Raw genomic sequence first — 22,600 nt, 5'->3', positions numbered from 1 at the left:
TAACAAGTGGCCTTCTATACAAATCTTATAGTGACAGTCTAAATCCTCCATGATGCTGAAGTTCATGAAGCATTGTTCTTTATAGGCCACTGTAAAGAACAATCAGACAATTTCTGCCATGTTGAATCACGTTCCTTGTTCCTGACAATATTATATCACAAGCATTTAAATCAGATTAGGATCCCTAACCACATGTCTCTGTGGCGCAATTGGTAAGCGCGTTCGGCTGTTAACTGAAAGGTTGGTGGTTCAAGCCCACCCAGGGACGCTTGAAATTACTGATGGCTGTCATTGTTGTTTGAGTGGTGCTCAATCTAACTTAGTCGCAAGAACCACACTGGTGACAGCGTAACTTTTTAGCACTTGAAAGTGGAGCAAACGTTCGTCACTGTAGCATACAGAGGTGTTCGAACGCAGTCTGCCTTTGGCCTCTTGCAAGAGAGCATTTGTTGAGAGAAAGCAGGGTGGGGGTAAGCATGGACAGGTTAGCGCGTTCGGCTGATACCCAAAAGGTTGGTGGTTTGAGCCCACCCAGGGACATTTCTCCTCTGATGCAAAGTTTTGTTTTTGGTTCAAAACTCAGATCTGAATGTAGATGGAACCTATACAAATCGGTATGGTTGCTGAAGAGAAGGCAGTTAATTTACCCACTGGTTCTCAATTCATCTCTCTTAGGCAATTCATTTACACACAATTTCTGCCATGAGTTGAATCATGATGCTTTTGTTCCTAGTAAACAATATTTCATCACAAGCCTTTAAATCAGATTAAACCACTCAACAGTATGTCTTTGTGGTGCAATTGGTTAGCGCATTTGGCTGTTAACTGAAAGGTGGGTGGTTCTAGCCCATCCAGTGATGCTTTTGTTTACTAATGGCATTGATTGATCTTTGGCTCATGTAGTCCAAGAGTCAACTCTGGCTGTGAATCGGAACAAAACAAAAGACTATACAGGACTGTCTCAGAAAATTACAATATTGTGATAAAGTTCTTTACTTTCTGTAATGCTATTACAAAAACAGAATGTCATACATTCTGGTTTCATTACAACCGAACTGAAATATTGCAAGCCTTTTATTATTTTATTGTTGCTGATTTTGGCATACAGCTTAAGAAAACTCAAATATCCTATCTCAAGATTTTAGAATATCATGAAAAAGTATACTAGTACATGGGTACAACAATTTTTGAAGAAAATCTCCCTCGAAATAAAACTTGAAATCACCTTTCTTCTTGTTTGTTGTCAATCGCGCATCGCATTCAGCCATCCTGCCCAACACACTGTAGTCAGTAAAATTCATAATTGACGACACATCGTTTGATGCGATGGTGCAATCCTTGATAGTGTGTTATTGTCAAATATTGTTTTTTAATCTCCATCGCGGACCGGACGTCATACGGAGGCAGTTTGACTGCGCATGCGCACTATGGATCCGATGCGCAGAACGGATGCGCAAGACACGTCAGCTATATAAAGAGCGAGAGTTGTTTTCTTCCTATTAGTTTCAATTCACAGTTTAATTAGCAGTTTCAATCAGCAAATAACAAAATGCGTATTACAGGTAATATTTTATTTCACAACACTTTGCCTTGTTCCTTTCGTCTCTGCTGTTCACTTCAAACACGCTCCATACAACCGCAATGCTCTTATATCAGACAAGACTTGCTCGATCAACTGCTCGTTTGCTGTCTGTCACAATGTACCCTACACAAATCCAAAACATTTGTTGCGGCTCCGAGTCATGACGAGGGGCAAGTTTTGGTTTCCAAGGGTGTTTTTATTCCTCTTCAACATCTCTCCCATACAGAGCCGCCTTTTTCACATGTCCGCACGCCTTTTTCACATGTCCGTGCTGATCGCGATGGTGCCTTTACGGGCAGTCGGAGAAATCAACGCCAACAAAAAAAATACATCCAGCCTATTTAAGACCATACCAAAGACTATAAAAATGGGACCCATTGCCTCCCTGCGTGCATGACGATCATTGGGACTTAGAAAATAAATAAATAAATAAAATAAAAAATAAAAAAAATTGGGTGCGTATTATACATGGGTACAGGCTTTTTTCCAGCATCAACATGCCATTTTTAGGGTGCGTATTATACATGGGGGCGCATTATACACGGGAAAAAACGGTATGTCTCTATTTTCCGCTAGGACTTGGTTGTTGGATCGAGTGGAAAACGTTCCATGAATTGAAACGGGTTTTTGGAGCCCACCCAATTATGTCTCTGTATGCAACGTAATTTCGTTTTGTGTGCACTGAGTGTTTACAAAATGACAATAAAGTCTGTCTAAGTCTAAGTCTAAGTCTAAGTATTTTGTCGCTAAGACTTGGTCATTGGATCTAGCGGGACATGTTCCATAACTTGTTCTTTACAAGCCTCAGTTAGTCAGCCAATTGTATAGAATTAGTAGTTGTTAGTAATGTATAAACCTAACCCTAAAGCAGTGCTTCTCAAATAGTGGGGCGCGCCCCCCTTGGGGGGCGCCGTGCTATACCTGGGGGGGCGCGTGTGACCCTGGGGAACAGGCTTTTTTTTTGCAGTACTAGAATAAAGTGTAATGGCGCATCTTCCCAGCAGGGGGCAGTGGTGCTCTCATTGTTACTTCTGTGACGTTTGCGACAGTGCAACATTTTACGATTTACAAGACAAGTTAGGATAGTCACGGTGGGGAGGGGGGGGCGCGAAAAGTTTTCTTCTTGCTAGGGGGGGGGCGTAACAGAAAATAATTGAGAAGCACTGCCCTAAAGGGTTGCCAATAACCCATCACTAATCTTTAAGAGTTAAATCAGACTCCTGCAGGATGTCTCTGTGGCGCAGTTGATTAGCGTATTTGGCTGTTAACTGAAAGGTTGCTATCTAGGGACCACCCAGAGGCATTGATGGCACGGATTTTGTTTTGATCAAAGTCACAGGTTTCATTGTGAATGAAACTATATAAATAGATGTGGTTGATGATGAGCATCTTTTTACTTCCCAAATGCAAGGCATTGATCTCAAGCTAATTGGTTTAACAAGTGGCCTTCTATACAAATCTTATAGTGACAGTCTAAATCCTCCATGATGCTGAAGTTCATGAAGCATTGTTCTTTATAGGCCACTGTAAAGAACAATCAGACAATTTCTGCCATGAGTTGAATCACGTTCCTTGTTCCCGACAATATTACATCCCAAGCATTTAAATCAGATTAAAACACCCAACTGCATGTCTCTGTGGCGCAATTGGTAAGCGCGTTCGGCTGTTAACTGAAAGGTTGGTGGTTCAAGCCCACCCAGGGACGCTTGTAATTACTGATGGCAGTCATTTTTGTTTAAGTGGTGCTCAATCTAACTTGGTTGCAAGAACCACACTGGCAACAGCTTGACTTTTTAGCACTTGCAAGTGGAGGAAACATTCGTCACTGTAGCATACAGAGGTGTTCAAACGCAGTCTGCCTTTGGCCTCTTGCAAGAGAGTATTTGTTGAGAGAAAGCAGGGTGGGGGTAAGCATGGACAGGTTTAGTGAACTCCCGGCCTCTGGTCAAATCAGAGCAGGGGGTGTTTTACGATGTTGGGCAAAACAGAACAACTTTGATTGCTTCCTCTGCAGCTGGTCAACCAGTGCAGGGGAACTTAGCACTTTTTTTACTACGTTGTGAGAACAGGACAAGTTTGGTTCATCATTATAGTCTACATTTCAACACAATCATACAATAAATATAATCTGTCAACCCTAACAATTGATCTTTGGATCATGGACTCCAAGAGTCAACTGCATGTGAATCGGAACAAAACAAATGGCTATCCTTGCTGGAGAGCAGAGGTCAGCACATTTGGACGTTGATCGTGAATTGGCCTCCTTAACCAATTCTAGAGTAAAACCCAAAATTCAGATTCATCGCTCTGAGGCCCACTTGGTTTGCATGTTTGGCTCTTAATCAAAAGGTTGGTGGTTGTTGCCCATCCTGTAACATCTCTCTGTTTTGACATCATAACTTTGGCTTTGGATCCAATGAGTAGGTAACTGTGCATTGCTCTTTACAAGCCTCTGTAAATCAGAAAATTTATATGAGTTGAATATCATGCGGTTTGCCATTGGATATTGCCAGACCACTATGCTTTAAAAGCCAAATCAAACTCAACATGCAAGTCCCTGTGGCGCAACCGGTTAGCGCGTTCGGCTGTTAACCGAAAGGTTGGTGGTTCGAGCCCACCCGGGGACGTGTATCCTCTCTTAAAGCAATACTTTGCATTTGGTTCACAATTCTGATCCGTCTGTAAATTGAATCTATCCAAATTAATATGGTTGCAGAAGAGAAGGCATTTCATTTACCAACTGGTAATCCTATGCACAGCACTCAGATAAATCCCTTTAATTTAGCATGAATTGGCATGCTTAGTGGATCTAACAGTGACACCCTAAACTCAGCTCCATTACTCTCAGGCCCACTTGGTTAGCATTTTGGCTCCTAACCAAAAGGTTGGTGGTGGGAGCCCACCCAGTTATGTCTCTGTATTTTTCCGCTAGGACTTGGGTGTTGGATTGAGTGGAAAACGTTCCATGAATTGAAACGGGTTTTTGGAGCCCACCCCATTATGTCTCTGTATTTTGTCGCTAGAACTTGGTCGTTGGATCTAGTGGGACATGCTCCATAACTTGTTCTTTACAAGCCTCAGTTAGTCAGCCAATTGTATAGAATTAGTTGTTAGTAATGTATAAATCCAACCCTAAGCATTGACATTGACGGATCACTAATCTTTAAGAGTTCCTTGGTCACGACAATATTATGTCACAGGCATTTAACTCAGATTTTAACACCTAACTGCATGTCTCTGTGGCGCAATTGGTAAGCGCGTTCGGCTGTTAACTGAAAGGTTGGTGGTTCAAGCCCACCCAGGGACGCTTGTAATTACTGATGGCAGTCATTATTGTTTGAGTGGTGTTCAATCTAACTTGGTCGCAAGAACCACACTGGCGACTGCTTGACTTTTTAGCACTTGCAAGTGGAGGAAACGTTCGTCACTGTAGCATACAGAGGTGTTCGATAGCAGTCTGCCTTTGGCCTCTTGCAAGAGAGTATTTGTTGAGAGAAAGCAGGGTGGGGGTAAGCATGGACAGGTTAGCGCGTTCAGCTGATAACCGAAAGGTTGGTGTTTTGAGCCCACCCAGGGACATTTGTCCTCTGAGGCAAAATTTTGTTTTTGGTTTACAACTTAGATCTGACTGTAGATGGAACCTATACAAATCGATATGGTTACTGAAGAGAAGGCAATTAATTTACCCACTGGTTCTCAATTCATCTCTCTTAGGCAATTCATTTACAGACTATTTCTGCCATGAGTTGAATCACGTTGCTTTTGTTCCTATTAAACAATATTACATCAAAAGCCTTTAAATCAGATTAAACCACCTAACAGTATGTCTCTGTGGTGCAATTGGTTAGCGCATTTGGCTGTTAACTGAAAGGTTGGTGGTTCAAGCACATCCAGGGATGCTCATGTTTACTAATGGCAGTGATTGATCTTTGGATCATGTAGTCCAAGAGTCAACTCTGGCTGTGAATCGGAAAACAAAACAAAACGCTATACAGGACTGTCTCAGAAAATTACAATATTGTGATAAAGTTCTTTATTTTCTGTAATGCTATTAAAAAAACAGAATGTCATACATTCTGGTTTCATTACAACCGAACTGAAATATTGCAAGCCTTTTATTACTTTAATGTTGCTGATTTTGGCATACAGCTTAAGAAAACTCAAATATCCTATCTCAAGATTTTAGAATATCATGAAAAAGTATACTAGTAGGGTATTCAACTAATCACTTGAATTAGTGAATAATTAACTCGAAACACCTGCAAGGGTTTCCTATATTTCAATATTTCAGTTGATTTGGAATGAATCCAGAATGTATAACATTTTTGTTTTCTAATTGCATTACAGAAAATAAAGAACTTTATCACAATATTCTAATTTTCTGAGACAGTCCTGTACCTGCAGGGGTTTGGATGTTGAGTGTGAGTTGGCCTCCTTAACCAATTTTAGAGTAACACCCAAAATTCAGATGCAACGCTCTGAGGTCCACGTGATTTGTATGTTTGGCTCTTAATCAAAAGGGTGGTGGTTATTGGCCATCCTGTAACATCTCTCTGTTTTGACATCATAACTTTGGCTTTGGATCCAATGAGTAGGTAACTGTGCATTGCTCTTTACAAGCGTCTGTGAATCAGAAAATTTATATGAGTTGAATATCATGCGGTTTGCCATTGGATATTGCCAGACCACTATGAACATGATCAATTGTATTAAAAGCCGAATCAAACTCAATATGGCAAGTCTCTGTGGCGCAACCGGTTAGCGCGTTCGGCTGTTAACCGAAAGGTTGGTGGTTCAAGCCCACCCGGGGATGTTAATCCTCTCTTAATGCAATACTTTGCATTTGGTTCATAATTCTGATCTGTCTGTAAATTGAATCTATCCAAATTAATATGGTTGCAGAAGAGAAGTCAATTTACCAACTGGTAATCCTATGCACAGCACTCAGATAAATCCCTTGAATTTAGCATGAATTGGCATGGTCAATGGATCTCACAGTGACACCCTAAACTCAGATCCATTACTCTCAGGCCCACTTGGTTAGCATCTTGGCTCTTAACCAAAAGGTTGGTGGTGGGAGTCCACCCAGTTATGTCTCTGTATTTTTCCGCTAGTACTTGGGTGTTGGATCGAGTGGAAAACGTTCCATGAATTGAAACCCAATTATGTCTCTGTATTTTCTCGCTAAGACTTGGTCATTGGATCTAGTGGGACATGTTCCATAACTTGTTCTTTACAAGCCTCAGTTAGTCAGCCAATTGTAAAGAATTAGTTGTTAGTCATGTATAAACCTAACCCTAAAGGGTTGACATTAACGGATCACTAATCTTTAAGAGTTAAATCAGACTCCTGCAGGATGTCTCTGTGGCCCAGTTGGTTAGCGTATTCGGCTGTTAACTGAAAGGTTGGTATCTAGGGACCACCCAGAGGCATTGAAGTTGTCTATGGCACGGATTTTTGTTATGATCAAAGTCACAGGTTTCATTGTGAATGAAACTATATAAATAGATGTGGTTGATGATGAGCATCTTTTTATTTCCCAAATGCAAGGCATTGATCTCAAGCTAATTGGTTTGACAACAAGTGGCCTTCTATACAAATCTTATAGTGACAGTCTAAATCCTCCATGATGCTGAAGTTCATGAAGCATTGTTCTTTATAGGCAACTGTATAGAACAATCAGACAATTTTTGCCATGAGTTGAATCACGTTCATTGTTCCTGACAATATTATATCACAAGCATTTAAATCAGATTAAGATCCCTAACGACATGTCTCTGTGGCGCAATTGGTAAGCGCGTTCGGCTGTTAACTGAAAGGTTGGTGGATCAAGCCCACCCAGGGACGTTTGTAAGTACTGATGGCAGTCATTGTTGTTTGAGTAGTGCTCATTCTAACTTAGTTGGAAGAACCACACTGGTGACAACTTGACTTTTTAGCACTTGCAAGTGGAGGAAACGTTCGTCACTGTAGCATACAGAGGTGTTCGAACGCAGTCTGCCTTTGGCCTCTTGCAATAGAGTATTTGTTGAGAGAAAGCAGGGTAGGGGTAAGCATGGACAGGTTTAGTGAACTCCCGGCCTCTGGTCAAATCAGAGCAGGGGGTGTTTTACGATGTTGGGCGAAACAGAACAACTTTGATTGCTTCCGCTACAGCTGGTCAACCAGTGCAGGGGAACTTAGCACTTTGTTTTACTACGTTGTGAGAACAGGACAAGTTTGGTTCATCATTATAGTCTACATTTCAACACAATCATACAATCAAAATAATCTGTCAACCCTAACAATTGATCTTTGGATCATGGACTCCAAGAGTCAACTGCATGTGAATCGGAACAAAACAAATGGCTATCCTTGCTGGAGAGCAGAGGTCAGCACATTTGGACGTTGAGCGTGAATTGGCCTCCTTAACCAATTCTAGAGTAACACCCAAAATACAGATTCATCGCTCTGAGGCCCACTTGGTTTGCATGTTTGGCTCTTAATCGAAAGGTTGGTGGTTGTTGCCCATCCTGTAACATCTCTCTGTTTTGACATCATAACTTTGGCTTTGGATCCAATGAGTAGGTAACTGTGCATTGCTCTTTACAAGCGTCTGTGAATCAGAAAATTTATATGATTGAATATCATGCGGTTTGCCATTGGATATTGCCAGACCACTATGCTTTAAAAGCCGAATCAAACTCAACATGCAAGTCTCTGTGGCGCAACCGGTTAGCGCGTTCGGCTGTTAACCGAAAGGTTGGTGGTTCGAGCCCACCCAGGGACGTATATCCTCTCTTAAAGCAATACTTTGCATTTGGTTCACAATTCTGATCTGTCCTTAAATTGAATCTATCCAAATTAATATGGTTGCAGAAGAGAAGGCATTTCATTTACCAACTGCTAATCTTATGCACAGCACTCAGATAAATCCCCTGGATTTAGCATGAATTGGCATGCTTAATGGATCTCACAGTGACACCCTAAACTCAGCTCCATTACTCTCGAGCCCACTTGGTTAGCATTTTGGCTCCTAACCAAAAGGTTGGCCCACACAGTTATGTCTCTATTTTTCCGCTAGGACTTGGTCATTGGATCGAGTGGAAAACGTTCCATGAATTGAAACGGGTTTTTGGAGCCCACCCAATTATGTCTCTGTATTTTGTCGCTAAGACTTGGTCGTTGGATCTAGTGGGACATGCTCCATAACTTGTTCTTTAGTGAGAGTTGGCCTCCTTAACCAATTTTAGAGTAACACCCAAAATTCAGATTCAACGCTCTGAGGTCCACTTGATTTGTATGTTTGGCTCTTAATCAAAAGGGTGGTGGTTATTGCCCATCCTGTAACCTCTCTCTGTTTTGACATCAGAACTTTGGATCCAATGAGTAGGTAACTGTGCATTGCTCTTTACAAGCGTCTGTGAATCAGAAAATTTATATGAGTTGAATATCATGCGGTTTGCCATTGGATATTGCCAGACCACTATCCTTTAAAAACTGAATCAAATTCAACATGGCAAGTCTCTGTGGCGCAACTGGTTAGCGCGTTCGGCTGTTAACCGAAAGGTTGGTGGTTCGAGCCCACCCGGGGACGTGTATCCTCTCTGAATGCAATGCTCTGAGGTCCACTTGATTTGTATGTTTGGCTCTCAATCAAAAGGTTGGTGGTTATTGCCCATCCTGTAACATCTCTCTGTTTTGACATCAGAACTTTGGCTTTGTGTCCAATGAGCAGGTAACTGTGCAATGCTCTTTACAAGCATCTGTGAATCAGAAAATTTATGTGAGTTGAATATCATGCGGTTTGCCATTGGATATTGCCAGACCACTATCCTTTAAAAGCTGAATCAAACTCAACATGGCATGTCTCTGTGGCGCAACCGGTTAGCGCGTTTGGCTGTTAACCGAAATGTTGGTGGTTTGAGCCCACCCGGGGACGTGTATCCTCTCTGAATGCAATACTTTGCATTTGATTTGCAATTCCAATTTGTCTGTAAATTGAATCCATATAAATTATCGTGGTTGCATAAGAGAAGGCAAATCATTTACCAACTGGTAATCTTATGCACAGCACTCAGATAAATCCCCTGAATTTAGCATGAATTGGCATGCTTAATGGATCTCACCGTGACACCCTAAACTCAGCTCCATTACTCTCAGGCCCACTTGGTTAGCGTTTTGGCTCCTAACCAAAAGGTTGGTGGTGGGAGCCAACCCAGTTATGTCTCTGTAATTTTCCGCTAGGACTTGGTTGTTGGATCGAGTGGAAAACCTTCCATGAATTGAAACGGGTTTTTGGAGCCCACCCCATTATGTCTCTGTATTTTGTCGCTCGGACTTGGTCGTTGGATCTAGTGGGACATGCTCCATAACTTGTTCTTTACAAGCCTCAGTTAGTCAGCCAATTGTATAGAATTAGTTGTTAGTAATGTATAAACCTAACCCTTAAGGGTTGACATTAACGGATCACTAATCTTTAAGAGTTAAATCAGACTCCCGCAGGATGTCTCTGTGGCGCAGTTGGTTAGCATATTCGGCTTTTAACTGAAAGGTTGGTATCTAGGGACCACCCAGAGGCAGTCTATGGCACAGATTTTTGTTTTGATCAAAGTCACAGGTTTCATTGTGAATGAAACTATATAAATAGATGTGGTTGATGATGAGCATCTTTTTACTTCCCAAATGCAAGGCATTGATCTCAAGCTAATTGGTTTAACAAGTGGCCTTCTATACAAATCTTATAGTGACAGTCTAAATCCTCCATGATGCTGAAGTTCATGAAGCATTGTTCTTTATAGGCCACTGTAAAGAACAATCAGACAATTTCTGCCATGAGTTAAATCACGTTCCTTGTTCCCGACAATATTATGTCACAAGCATTTAACTCAGATTAAATTACCTAAGCGCATGTCTCTGTGGCGCAATTGGTAAGCGCGTTCGGCTGTTAACTGAAAGGTTGGTGGTTCAAGCCCACCCAGGGACGCTTGAAATTACTGATGGCTGTCATTGTTGTTTGAGTGGTGCTCAATCTAACTTAGTCACAAGAACCACTCTGGCGACAGATTGACTTTTTAGCACTTGAAAATGGAGGAAACGTTCGTCACTGTAGCATAGAGGTGTTCGAACACAGTCTGCCTTTGGCCTCTTGCAAGAGAGCATTTGTTGAGAGAAAGCAGGGTTGGTGTAAGCATGGACAGGTTAGCGCGTTCGGCTGATACCCAAAAGGTTGGTCGTTTGAGCCCACCCAGGGACATTTCTCCTCTGATGCAAAGTTTTGTTTTTGGTTCAGAACTCAGATCTGAATGTAGATGGAACCTATACAAATCGATATGGTTGCTGAAGAGAAGGCAATTAATTTACCCACTGGTTCTCAATTCATCTCTCTTAGGCAATTCATTTACAGACAATTTCTGCCATGAGTTGAATCATGATGCTTTTGTTCCTAGTAAACAATATTTCATCACAAGCCTTTAAATCAGATTAAACCACTTAACAGTATGTCTCTGTGGTGCAATTGGTAAGCGCCATTTGGCTGTTAACTGAAAGTTTGGTGGTTCAAGCCCATCCAGTGATGCTTATGTTTACTAATGGCATTGATTGATCTTTGGCTCATGTAGTCCAAGAGTCAACTCTGGCTGTGAATCGGAACTAAACAAAAGGCTATACAGGACTGTCTCAGAAAATTACAATATTGTGATAAAGTTCTTTATTTTCTGTAATGCTATTAAAAAAAAAGAATGTCATACATTCTGGTTTCATTACAACCGAACTGAAATATTGCAAGCCTTTTATTATTTTATTGTTGCTGATTTTGGCATACAGCTTAAGAAAATTCAAATATCCTATCTCAAGATTTTAGAATATCATGAAAAAGTATACTAGTAGGGTATTCAACTAATCACTTGAATGGTCTAATTAACTCGAAACACCTGCAAGGGTTTCCTATATTTCAATATTTCAGTTGATTTGGAATGAATCCAGAATGTATGACATTTTTGTTTTCTAATTGCAATACAGAAAATAAAGAACTTCATCACAATACTCTAATTTTCTGAGATGGTCCTGTACCTGCAGGGGTTTGGATGTTGAGTGAGAGTTGGCCTCCTTAACCAATTTTAGAGTAACACCCAAAATTCAGATTCAACGCTCTGAGGTCCACTTGATTTGTATGTTTGGCTCTTAATCAAAAGGTTGGTGGTTATTGCCCATCCTGTAACATCTCTCTGTTTTGACATCAGAACTTTGGCTTTGGGTCCAATGAGCAGGTAACTGTGCAATGATCTTTACAAGCGCCTGTGAATCAGAAAATTTATATGAGTTGAATATCATGCGGTTTGCCATTGGATATTGCCAGACCACTATCCTTTAAAAGCTGAATCAAACTCAACATGACAAGTCTCTGTGGCGCAACGGGTTAGCGCGTTTGGCTGTTAACCGAAAGGTTGGTGGTTCGAGCCCACCCGGGGACGCTTATCCTCTCTTAATGCAATACTTTGCATTTGGTTCACAATTCTGATCTGTCTGTAAATTGAATCTATCCAAATTAATATGGTTGCAGAAGAGAACTCAATTCATTTACCAACTGGTAATCCTATGCACAGCACTCAGATCAATCCCTTGAATTTAGCATGAATTGGCATGCTTAATGGATCTCACAGTGACACCCTAAACTCAGCTCCATTACTCTCAGGCCCACTTGGTTAGCGTTTTGGCTCCTAACCAAAAGGTTGTCCCACACAGTTATGTCTCTATTTTCCGCTAGGACTTGGTCGTTGGATCGAGTGGAAAACGTTCCATGAATTGAAACGGGTTTTTGGAGCCCACCCAATTATGTCTCTGTATGCAACGTAATTTCGTTTTGTGTGCACTGAGTGTTTACAAAATGACAATAAAGTCTGTCTAAGTCTAAGGCTAAGTCTAAGTATTTTGTCGCTAAGACTTGGTCATTGGATCTAGCGGGACATGTTCCATAACTTGTTCTTTACAAGCCTCAGTTAGTCAGCCAACTGTATATAATTAGTTGTTAGTAATGTATAAACCTAACCCTAAAGGGTTGACATTAACGCATCACTAATCTTTAAGAGTTAAATCAGACTCCTGCAGGATGTCTCTGTGGCGCAGTTGGTTAGCGTATTCGGCTGTTAACTGAAAGGTTGGTATCTAGGGACCACCCAGAGGCATTGAAGTTGTCCATGGCACGGATTTTTGTTTTGATCAATGTCACAGGTTTCATTGTGAATGAAACTATATAAATAGATGTGGTTGATGATGAGCATCTTTTTACTTCCCAAATGCAAGGCATTGATCTCAAGCTAATTGGTTTAACAAGTGGCCTTCTATACAAATCTTATAATGACAGTCTAAATCAGTGGTGGGCAAACTACGGCCCGCGGGCCACATCCGGCCCACGGGACCGTTTAATCCGGCCCGCCAACCCTGAATAAATTGTATTAATAAAACGTTTTTTTTGGTCATATTGCCTGCAATGACTGCGTTTCCCCAGTAGATGGGGAAGCGCTCGCCTGCGCATTTACTACCGGAAGCCGTGTCGGAAAGCTCGGTGCACACTCACAAGTACGTGTACGTACTCAGTAGTACGGACTTGGCGCACTCGCGCTCTATTTGTGTCAGCCCCGAATTTAGAGCGTGGGCTGTGACGACGGCGTTCTTGCAATTTGCGCGCTGAGCTTTCAGATACCGTTTTACGCTAAAGCCACCCACAAACCTTCCTCTGGAATCCTTCCATTAAAATGAGTGGCCCGAAGAAAAGAAGTGAGTGCCGAATGTTAAAAAAAGAGTGACCAATTTGGCTCGACGTTCGCGACGTCCTCACCTCTGTTACCAGATGATTTTTTTTTTAATGCTGTTAATAAATGCATTTGTTTTCAAAAAACTTGTTTGGAATATCCATGCTTTACTACCTACTAAAGGCCAAAATATTTTATGCAATGACTTTTACAGGTCGCTTATATTACTTCACACAAACACTACGTCCATCTGCTCCTGGTTCGGCCCTCCGGTCCAAATTTAGAACCCAGTTCGGCCCGCGAGTCAAAAGGTTTGCCCACCCCTGGTCTAAATCCTCCATGATGCTGAAGTTCATGAAGCATTGTTCTTTATAAGCCACTGTAAAGAACAATCAGACAATTTCTGCCATGAGTTGAATCACGTTCCTTGTTCCCGACAATATTACATCCCAAGCATTTAAATCAGATTAACACACCTACCCACATGTCTCTGTGGCGCAATTGATGAGCGCGTTAGGCTGTTAACTGAAAGGTTGGTGGATCAAACCCACCCAGGGACTTTTGTAAGTACTGATGGCAGTCATTGTTGTTTGAGTGGTGCTCAATCTAACTTGGTCGCTAGGACTTGGTCGTTGGATCTAGTGGGACATGCTCCATAACTTGTTCTTTACAAGCCTCAGTTAGTCAGCCAATTGTATAGAAATAGTTGTTAGTAATGTATAAATCCAACCCTAAGCATTGACATTGACGGATCACTAATCTTTAAGAGTTCCTTGGTCACGACAATATTATGTCACAGGCATTTAACTCAGATTAAACCACCTAACAGTATGTCTCTGTGGTGCAATTGGTTAGCGCATTTGGCTGTTAACTGAAAGGTTGGTGGTTCAAGCACATCCAGGGATGCTCATGTTTACTAATGGCAGTGATTGATCTTTGGATCATGAAGTCCAAGAGTCAACGCTGGCTGTGAATCGGAAAACAAAACAAAACGCTATACAGGACTGTCTCAGAAAATTACAATATTGTGATAAAGTTCTTTATTTTCTGTAATGCTATTAAAAAAACAGAATGTCATACATTCTGGTTTCATTACAACCGAACTGAAATATTGCAAGCCTTTTATTATTTTAATGTTGCTGATTTTGGCGTACAGCTTAAGAAAACTCAAATATCCTATCTCAAGATTTTAGAATATCATGAAAAAGTATACTAGTAGGGTATTCAACTAATCACTTGAATTAGTGAATAATTAACTCGAAACACCTGCAAGGGTTTCCTATATTTCAATATTTCAGTTGATTTGGAATGAATCCAGAATGTATAACATTTTTGTTTTCTAATTGCATTACAGAAAATAAAGAACTTTATCACAATATTCTAATTTTCTGAGACAGTCCTGTACCTGCAGGGGTTTGGATGTTGAGTGTGAGTTGGCCTCCTTAACCAATTTTAGAGTAACACCCAAAATTCAGATTCAACGCTCTGAGGTCCACTTGATTTGTATGTTTGGCTCTTAATCAAAAGGGTGGTGGTTATTGGCCATCCTGTAACATCTCTCTGTTTTGACATCATAACTTTGGCTTTGGATCCAATGAGTAGGTAACTGTGCATTGCTCTTTACAAGTGTTAGGGTTTGCAGAATATCTTCATCGTATGATTATGTTGGAATGTAACCTGTAATACTTTAATTAGTTTGTCCTGTCTAGACAAAATTAGTTTACCACTGATTGACTAAACTCAGAGGAAGCAATCAAAGGTGCTTTGTTTACAGAAAGTCGTAAAAGGCCCCCTGCTATGCCTTGATCAGCAGGGGGGCGTCTCCAGCCCAACCTGTGTATTCCCAAACCCCCACTTGCAACCCCACTTTGTTTCTCTCAATAAATAAGCGCCTGATGAGGCCTGAGAGAGACTTCATTCGACCATCGCTGAGAGCACAGCGACGAGTGAACTCTCCACCCGCAGGTGTCTAAAACGACTAACTTGTCTCCAGTGTGGTCCTTGAAAAAAAAGTTAGAGTGAGCACCACCCTAACAACAAGCGTCTGTGAATCAGAAAATTTATATGAGTTGAATATCATGCGGTTTGCCATTGGATATTGCCAGACCACTATCCTTTAAAAGCCGAATCAAACTCAATATGGCAAGTCTCTGTGGCGCAACCGGTTAGCGCGTTTGGCTGTTAACCGAAAGGTTGGTGGTTCGAGCCCACCCTGGGATGCTTATTCTCTCTTAATGCAATATTTTGCATTTGATTTGCAATTCTGATTCATCTGTAACTGGAATCTATATAAATTAATATGGTTGCAGAAGAGAAGTCAATTTACCAACTGGTAATCCTATGCACAGCACTCAGATAAATCCCTTGAATTTAGCATGAATCGGCATGCTTAATGGATCTCACAGTGACACCCTAAACTCAGATCCATTACTCTCAGGCCCACTTGGTTAGCATCTTGGCTCCTAACCAAAAGGTTGGTGGGGGGAGTCCACCCAGTTATGTCTCCGTATTTTTCCGCTAGGACTTGGGTGTTGGATCGAGTGGAAAACGTTCCATGAATTGAAACCCAATTATGTCTCTGTATTTTCTCGCTAAGACTTGGTCATTGGATCTAGTGGGACATGTTCCATAACTTGTTCTTTACAAGCCTCAGTTAGTCAGCCAATTGTATAGAATTAGTTGTTAGTAATGTATAAACCTAACCCTAAAGGGTTGACATTAACGGATCACTAATCTTTAAGAGTTAAATCAGACTCCTGCAGGATGTCTCTGTGGCCCAGTTGGTTAGCGTATTCGGCTGTTAACTGAAAGGTTGGTATCTAAGGACCACCCAGAGGCATTGAAGTTGTCTATGGCACGGATTTTTATTTTGATCAATGTCACAGGTTTCATTGTGAATGAAACTATATAAATAGATGTGGTTGATGATGAGCATCTTTTTACTTCCCAAATGCAAGGCATTGATCTCAAGCTAATTGGTTTAACAAGTGGCCTTCTATACAAATCTTATAGTGACAGTCTAAATCCTGCATGATGCTGAAGTTCATGAAGCATTGTTCTTTATAGGCCACTGTAAAGAATTTCTGCCATGAGTTGAATCACGTTCCTTGTTCCCGACAATATTATGTCACAAGCATTTAACTCAGATTAAATCACCTAACCGCATGTCTCTGTGGCGCAATTGGTAAGCGCGTTCGGCTGTTAACTGAAAGGTTGGTGGATCAAGCCTACCCAGGGATCTTTGTAAGTACTGATGGCAGTCATTGTTGTTTGAGTGGTGCTCAATCTAACTTAGTTGGAAGAACCACACTGGTGACAACTTGACTTTTTAGCACTTGCAAGTGGAGGAAACATTCGTCACTGTAGCATACAGAGGTGTTCAAACGCAGTCTGCCTACGTTGTGAGAACAGGACAAGTTTTGTTCATCATTATAGTCTACATTTCAACACAATCATACAATAAATATAATCTGTCAACCCTAACAATTGATCTTTGGATCATGGACTCCAAGAGTCAACTGCATGTGAATCGGAACAAAACAAATGGCTATCCTTGCTGGAGAGCAGAGGTCAGCACATTTGGACGTTGAGCGTGAATTGGCCTCCTTAACCAATTCTAGAGTAAAACCCAAAATTCAGATTCATCGCTCTGAGGCCCACTTGGTTTGCATGTTTGGCTCTTAATCAAAAGGTTGGTGGTTGTTGCCCATCCTGTAACATCTCTCTGTTTTGACATCATAACTTTGGCTTTGGATCCAATGAGTAGGTAACTGTGCATTGCTCTTTACAAGCGTCTGTGAATCAGAAAATGTATATGAGTTGAATGTCATGCGGTTTCCCATTGGATATTGCCAGACCACTATGCTTTAAAAGCCGAATCAAACTCAACATGGCAAGTCTCTGTGGCGCAACCGGTTAGCGCGTTCGGCTGTTAACCGAAAGGTTGGTGGTTCGAGCCCACCCAGGGACGTGTATCCTCTCTGAATGCAATACTTTGCATTTGATTTGCAATTCTGATTCATCTGTAACTGGAATCTATAAATTAATATGGTTGCAGAAGAGAAGTCAATTCATTTACCAACTGGTAATCCTATGCACAGCACTCAGATAAATCCCTTGAATTTAGCATGAATTGGCATGCTTAATGGATCTCACAGTGACACCCTAAACTCAGCTCCTTTACTCTCAGGCCCACTTGGTTAGCATTTTGGCTCCTAACCAAAAGGTTGGTGGTGGGAGCCCACCCAGTTTTGTCTCTGTATTTTTTCGCTAGGACTTGGGTGTTGGATCGAGTGGAAAACGTTCCATGAATTGAAACGGGTTTTTGGAGCCCACCCCATTATGTCTCTGTATTTTGTCGCTAGGACTTGGTCGTTGGATCTAGTGGGACATGCTCCATAACTTGTTCTTTACAAGCCTCAGTTAGTCAGCCAATTGTATAGAATTAGTTGTTAGTAATGTATAAATCCAACCCTAAGCATTGACATTGACGGATCACTAATCTTTGAGTTCCTTGGTCACGACAATATTATGTCACAGGCATTTAACTCAGATTAAAACACCTAACCACATGTCTCTGTGGCGCAATTGGTAAGCGCGTTCGGCTGTTAACTGAAAGGTTGGTGGTTCAAGCCCACCCAGGGACGCTTGTAATTACTGATGGCAGTCATTGTTGTTTGAGTGGTGCTCAATCTAACTTGGTCGCAAGAACCACACAGGCGAATGCTTGACTTTTTAGCACTTGCAAGTGGAGGAAACGTTCGTCACTGTAGCATACAGAGGTGGTCGAACGCAGTCTGCCTTTGGCCTCTTGCAAGAGAGTATTTGTTGAGAGAAAGCAGGGTGGGGGTAAGCATGGACAGGTTAGCGCGTTCGGCTGATAACCGAAAGGTTGGTGGTTTGAGCCCACCCAGGGACATTTGTCCTCTGAGGCAAAATTTTGTTTTTGGTTCACAACTTAGATCTGACTGTAGATGGAACCTATACAAATCAATATGGTTGCTGAAGAGAAGGCAATTAATTTACCCACTGGTTCTCAGTTCATCTCTCTTAGGCAATTCATTTACAGACAATTTCTGCCATGAGTTGAATCATGTTGCGTTTGTTCCTATTAAACAATATTACACCACAAGCCTTTAAATCAGATTAAAGCACCTGATAACACTATGTCTCTGTGGCGCAATTGGTTAGCGCGTTTGGCTGATAACTGAAAGGTTGGTGGTTCAAGCCCACCCAAGATTGCTGATGACAATGATAGATCTTTGGATCAGGGAGTCCAAGAACCACCTCTGCCTGTGAATCGAAACAAAATAAATAGCTATACTTGCTGGAGCATCGGTGTGTTTGGTTGTTCATCAAATGGTTGTGACTGCAGTCCGCCCAGTGATGTCTTTTTTTTTTTTTACCACAGGACTTTTGGATCGAATGAACAAGGCTTTGATGAAGAATGCTTCACAGGCCTCCATTATTTAGTCAATTATATGCAAAGAGTTGAATCTCATTTAGCATAGCACTCATTTGGACAGTGTCACTAGTCTTGCAAAGCTGAACGACACTTCTTAGTCTCTGTGGTACAATCGGTTAGCGCGTTTGGCTGTAAACTGAGGTTAGTGCAGCTATGGGCAAACTACGACCCGCAGGCCACATCCAGCCCACATTTACTCCCGGAAGCTGTGTCAAAAAGCTCGGGCACAGTCACAAGTGCGTGTACGTACTAAGTAGTACGGACCCGGCGCACTCCGCGCTCAATTTCCATCATTGCCGAATTTTCGAGTGTGCACTAACCGGTTGCGCCACAGGGACTTGCTATTCTGAGTTTGATTCGGCTTTTAAAGGATAGTTATTTGGCAATATCCGATTGCATACCAAATGATATTCAACTCAACAATAGTTTCCATCCACAGGGATAGTTGACTCTGTGACCCAGATTCAAAGATAAGTCTTCCCAACACAAAAGGCACGCATGCCTGGATGTGCTCAAACCACCAACCTTTCAGTTTACAGCCAAATGCGCTAACGGATTGGGCCACAGAGACTGAGAAGTATTGTTCAGTTTTTCAAGACTAGTTACACTGTCCAAACGAGTGCTTTTCAAAATGAGATGAAACGTTTTGCATATAATTGAATAAATTATAGAGGTCTGAGAAGTCTTCTTCAAGGGGGCCTCTTTCATTAGATTCAAAGATAAAGTCCTGTGGTCAAAACACAGAGACATCACTGGGTGGACTGCAGTCACAACCATTTGATGACCATCCAAACGTGCTGTCCCCTGCTCTCCAGCAAGTAAAGCTGTTTTGTTCCAATTCATAGGCAGAGCTGACTCTTGATCCAAAGATCAATCACTGCCATCAGTAAACATTAGCGTTCCTGTGTGGGGTTGACCCACCAACCTTTGACTTAACAGTCAAATGTACTATCTGGTTGGACCACAGAGTTACCCTGCTGAGAGTTTGATTTATTTTTTAAATACTTGTAATCTGACAATGGCCAATTGGAGTGACTGTGCCAGGGGTCAAACAGAAAAAAATGCAAGATTAAACATTGCATATATTTGCCAGACTCAACGAGGTTTGTAAAATAATGTTATATATTAGATTCACAGCCCAAGTCAAGATGTCAAAACAGACATACGTAAATAATTAACATTTCGGTTAACAGCCAAACGCACTAACCGGTTGCTCAAGGGCACATCAACTTTGAGGGTAACTGAAAAAAAACCTCTCAATCAACTACTTCATAGAACTTTTTTATAGCCTCTGTTCATAGTAAAGATACAATGATTAATTGACAACTACCGTTTTTTTCCGTGTATAGTGCGCCCCCATGTATAGTACGCACCCCTAAAAATGGCATGCTGATGCTGGAAAAAAGCTTGTACCCATGTATAATACGCACCGAATTTTTATGAATTTTTTTTTTTTTTTTTTTTTTTAAGTCCCAATGATCGTCACACACGCAGGGAGGCAATGGGTCCCATTTTTATAGTCTTTGGTATAGTCTTAACTAGGCTGGATGTAATTTTTTTTGTTGGCGTTGATTTCTCCGACTGCCCGTAAACGCACCACCGCGCTCCGTGCGCATGGAGCGTGTTTGAAGTGAACAGCAGAGAAGAAAGGAACAAGGCAAAGTGTTGTGAAATAAAATATTACCTGTAATACGGATTTAGGTAGAGAACTGAACTCTCGCTCTTTATATAGCTGACGTGTCTTGCTCATCCGTTCTGCGCATCTGTAATGGCGGCCTCCGTATGATATCCGCTTTGCGTGTGTGCGAGAGCGAGAGAGAGCGAGAGAGAGAGCGTGCGAGAGAACGCTCAACCGTAGCGCGCCGCCGACCGCCCAACTGCACCGGGCTGGCCGATTATTGTGACAGAGCCGTCGCTGAAATTTAGAAGATATTTTTAAAGTCCTGATGTACTTTCTAAAATTTAAGTGGACCTCAGTGCGCACTGCGCAGGGAGCTTAATTTGGTGCGGTCGCGCAACCGCAGCGCGCCGGGCGCTCACTGTCGCATTGCTTAAAGAGCGCCTTTGTGTTTTAGGATGAACAGCAGAGACCAAAGGAACAAGGCAAAGTGTTGTGAAATAAAATATTACCTGTAATACGCATTTTGTTATTTGCTGATTGAAACTGCTAATTAAACTGTGAATTGAAACTAATAGGAAGAAAACAACTCTCGCTCTTTATATAGCTGACGTGTCTTGCGCATCCGTTCTGTGCATTTTATTTCACAACACTTTGCCTTTCTTCTCTGCTGTTCACTTCAAACACGCTCCATGCGACCGCAATGCTCTCGTATCAGACGCTTGCTCGATCACCTGCTCGTTTGCTGTCCCGTGCGCGCACGAAGCGCGGTGGTGCGTTTACGGGCAGTCGGAGAAATCAACGCCAACAAAAAAAATTACATCCAGCCTAGTTAAGACCATACCAAAGACTATAAAAATGGGACCCATTGCCTCCCTGCGTGTGTGACGATCATTGGGACTTAAAAAAAAACAAAAAAAAAAAAAATTAAAAAAAAAAAATTTTTTTTTTTTTTTTTGTACCCATGTATAATGCGCACCCCGGATTTTAGGACAATAAATTAGTAAAATTTTGCGCACTATACACGGAAAAAAACGGTAATCGGACTGAACCAATAATTGAATCATAATTCATATTTTCTCTGCACTGCTAATTTAAAATAATGTCCTGTTTTCGAAGAAAGGGAACGGAATTATTATTATTTTTTATATGTATGATTTATGGATTTAGAAGTTACAGTATTGCACGACATGTACAACAATACACATGAATAAAGGGGATGGAGGGGCAAGAGTGAGGGTGGAGGAATTTTAAACACTGACGGTCAACAATGTAGCTCAGTAGTTAGATTGGTCAGAAGTTAAGTTGCATCTCCATCCACTATGCATGACAATTTACAAATTAAAAGTCTTGAACATGAAATTAAACAACTGCATTGCATACCAGAGCTGTTTGCGTATAGCTTGCCCCTTCAGGGATTCCACATTGAAGTTGTTGGTTTTTGCTGGCATTATAAAGAAAACGACCACTGTGACATCATTTCTGTGGACCTGTGAAGGGGGTTGACCAAAAAGAAACGATTTACACAGTGGGCAGACTGGTCTAAACAAAGGAATTGCTGTCAGATTGAAGACTCACTCGAAGCAGGTAGTTCAGCCTGGATAGTGACTCGAGAAACATGTCTGCTCCCTTGTTGGAGAACTCATAGCGGCCAGCAATGAAGAAGAATAGTGTTTTATCTAGGTTGAAGTCCAGATGTCTGTTAAAATAAATGATTTTGTTTAGTATACCAATTATAATGTGACAATTCTTACAATGTATTTGTTGTTACGTCCCTGAAGCAATAAGAATAAAAAATGTTGCAATGTATCTTTTATTGAGGAAAACATTTTTATTGAGGAAAAAAATTCTCATTCCCTTTAAAAAAAAAACAACTAGTATTAAATAATAAAATACAACTGATCACCTTCTCTCAGCTCAGCGGTACGGCAATAATACTTGTTGTTTACAAAAGGATAAAAAATATATGACGGTGACTATTGATAAATTGTCGTTTTATATATTGATGTTGACTCCATTTCTCAAAGGGTTCGAGCCCTTTAACATCACTACTAATTACCATTAGCATTGAGTTGGCCAAATGAATATTTGCTTTAAATATTAACGTTGTAATCCACTTTGTATTAGGTTTAATTTGACAGTAAACTACTTTGATTTAACTGTTCTAATCCTCTTTTAGTGTGACGCGTAGTACAAAGTTTGTTGAG

General features: G+C 41.2%; 1 protein-coding gene and 11 non-coding genes across 12 annotated transcripts in view; 11 read left to right on the top strand and 1 right to left on the bottom strand.

Annotated features, from left to right (window-relative positions):
• Window positions 1-22,600, bottom strand: part of gys2 (glycogen synthase 2) — a 96,471-nt gene that overhangs the window by 67,053 nt on the left and 6,818 nt on the right. The window contains exons 7-8 of the mRNA XM_061268986.1: window positions 21,972-22,092; window positions 21,777-21,883 (exon numbers count right to left, since the gene is read on the bottom strand). Coding sequence (XP_061124970.1) covers window positions 21,777-21,883; window positions 21,972-22,092 — 228 coding nt within the window. The remainder of the gene's footprint in view (window positions 1-21,776; window positions 21,884-21,971; window positions 22,093-22,600) is intronic.
• Window positions 195-268, top strand: trnan-guu (transfer RNA asparagine (anticodon GUU)). Its single transcript has one exon. It is a non-coding gene; the product is annotated as a tRNA-Asn (tRNA).
• On the top strand, window positions 3,214-3,287 carry trnan-guu (transfer RNA asparagine (anticodon GUU)). Its single transcript has one exon. It is a non-coding gene; the product is annotated as a tRNA-Asn (tRNA).
• On the top strand, window positions 4,136-4,209 carry trnan-guu (transfer RNA asparagine (anticodon GUU)). The gene has a single exon. It is a non-coding gene; the product is annotated as a tRNA-Asn (tRNA).
• On the top strand, window positions 4,816-4,889 carry trnan-guu (transfer RNA asparagine (anticodon GUU)). Its single transcript has one exon. It is a non-coding gene; the product is annotated as a tRNA-Asn (tRNA).
• On the top strand, window positions 6,322-6,395 carry trnan-guu (transfer RNA asparagine (anticodon GUU)). Its single transcript has one exon. It is a non-coding gene; the product is annotated as a tRNA-Asn (tRNA).
• Window positions 7,356-7,429, top strand: trnan-guu (transfer RNA asparagine (anticodon GUU)). The gene has a single exon. It is a non-coding gene; the product is annotated as a tRNA-Asn (tRNA).
• On the top strand, window positions 8,278-8,351 carry trnan-guu (transfer RNA asparagine (anticodon GUU)). Its single transcript has one exon. It is a non-coding gene; the product is annotated as a tRNA-Asn (tRNA).
• Window positions 9,085-9,158, top strand: trnan-guu (transfer RNA asparagine (anticodon GUU)). The gene has a single exon. It is a non-coding gene; the product is annotated as a tRNA-Asn (tRNA).
• trnan-guu (transfer RNA asparagine (anticodon GUU)) lies at window positions 10,474-10,547 on the top strand. Its single transcript has one exon. It is a non-coding gene; the product is annotated as a tRNA-Asn (tRNA).
• Window positions 17,208-17,281, top strand: trnan-guu (transfer RNA asparagine (anticodon GUU)). The gene has a single exon. It is a non-coding gene; the product is annotated as a tRNA-Asn (tRNA).
• trnan-guu (transfer RNA asparagine (anticodon GUU)) lies at window positions 17,884-17,957 on the top strand. The gene has a single exon. It is a non-coding gene; the product is annotated as a tRNA-Asn (tRNA).

Source organism: Syngnathus typhle, linkage group LG21 (genome assembly GCF_033458585.1).
Source record: "Syngnathus typhle isolate RoL2023-S1 ecotype Sweden linkage group LG21, RoL_Styp_1.0, whole genome shotgun sequence".
NCBI lineage: Eukaryota > Metazoa > Chordata > Actinopteri > Syngnathiformes > Syngnathidae > Syngnathus > Syngnathus typhle.
The sequence above is the reverse complement of the archived record's forward strand: the minus strand, read 5'-3'. Positions and strand labels throughout refer to the sequence as shown.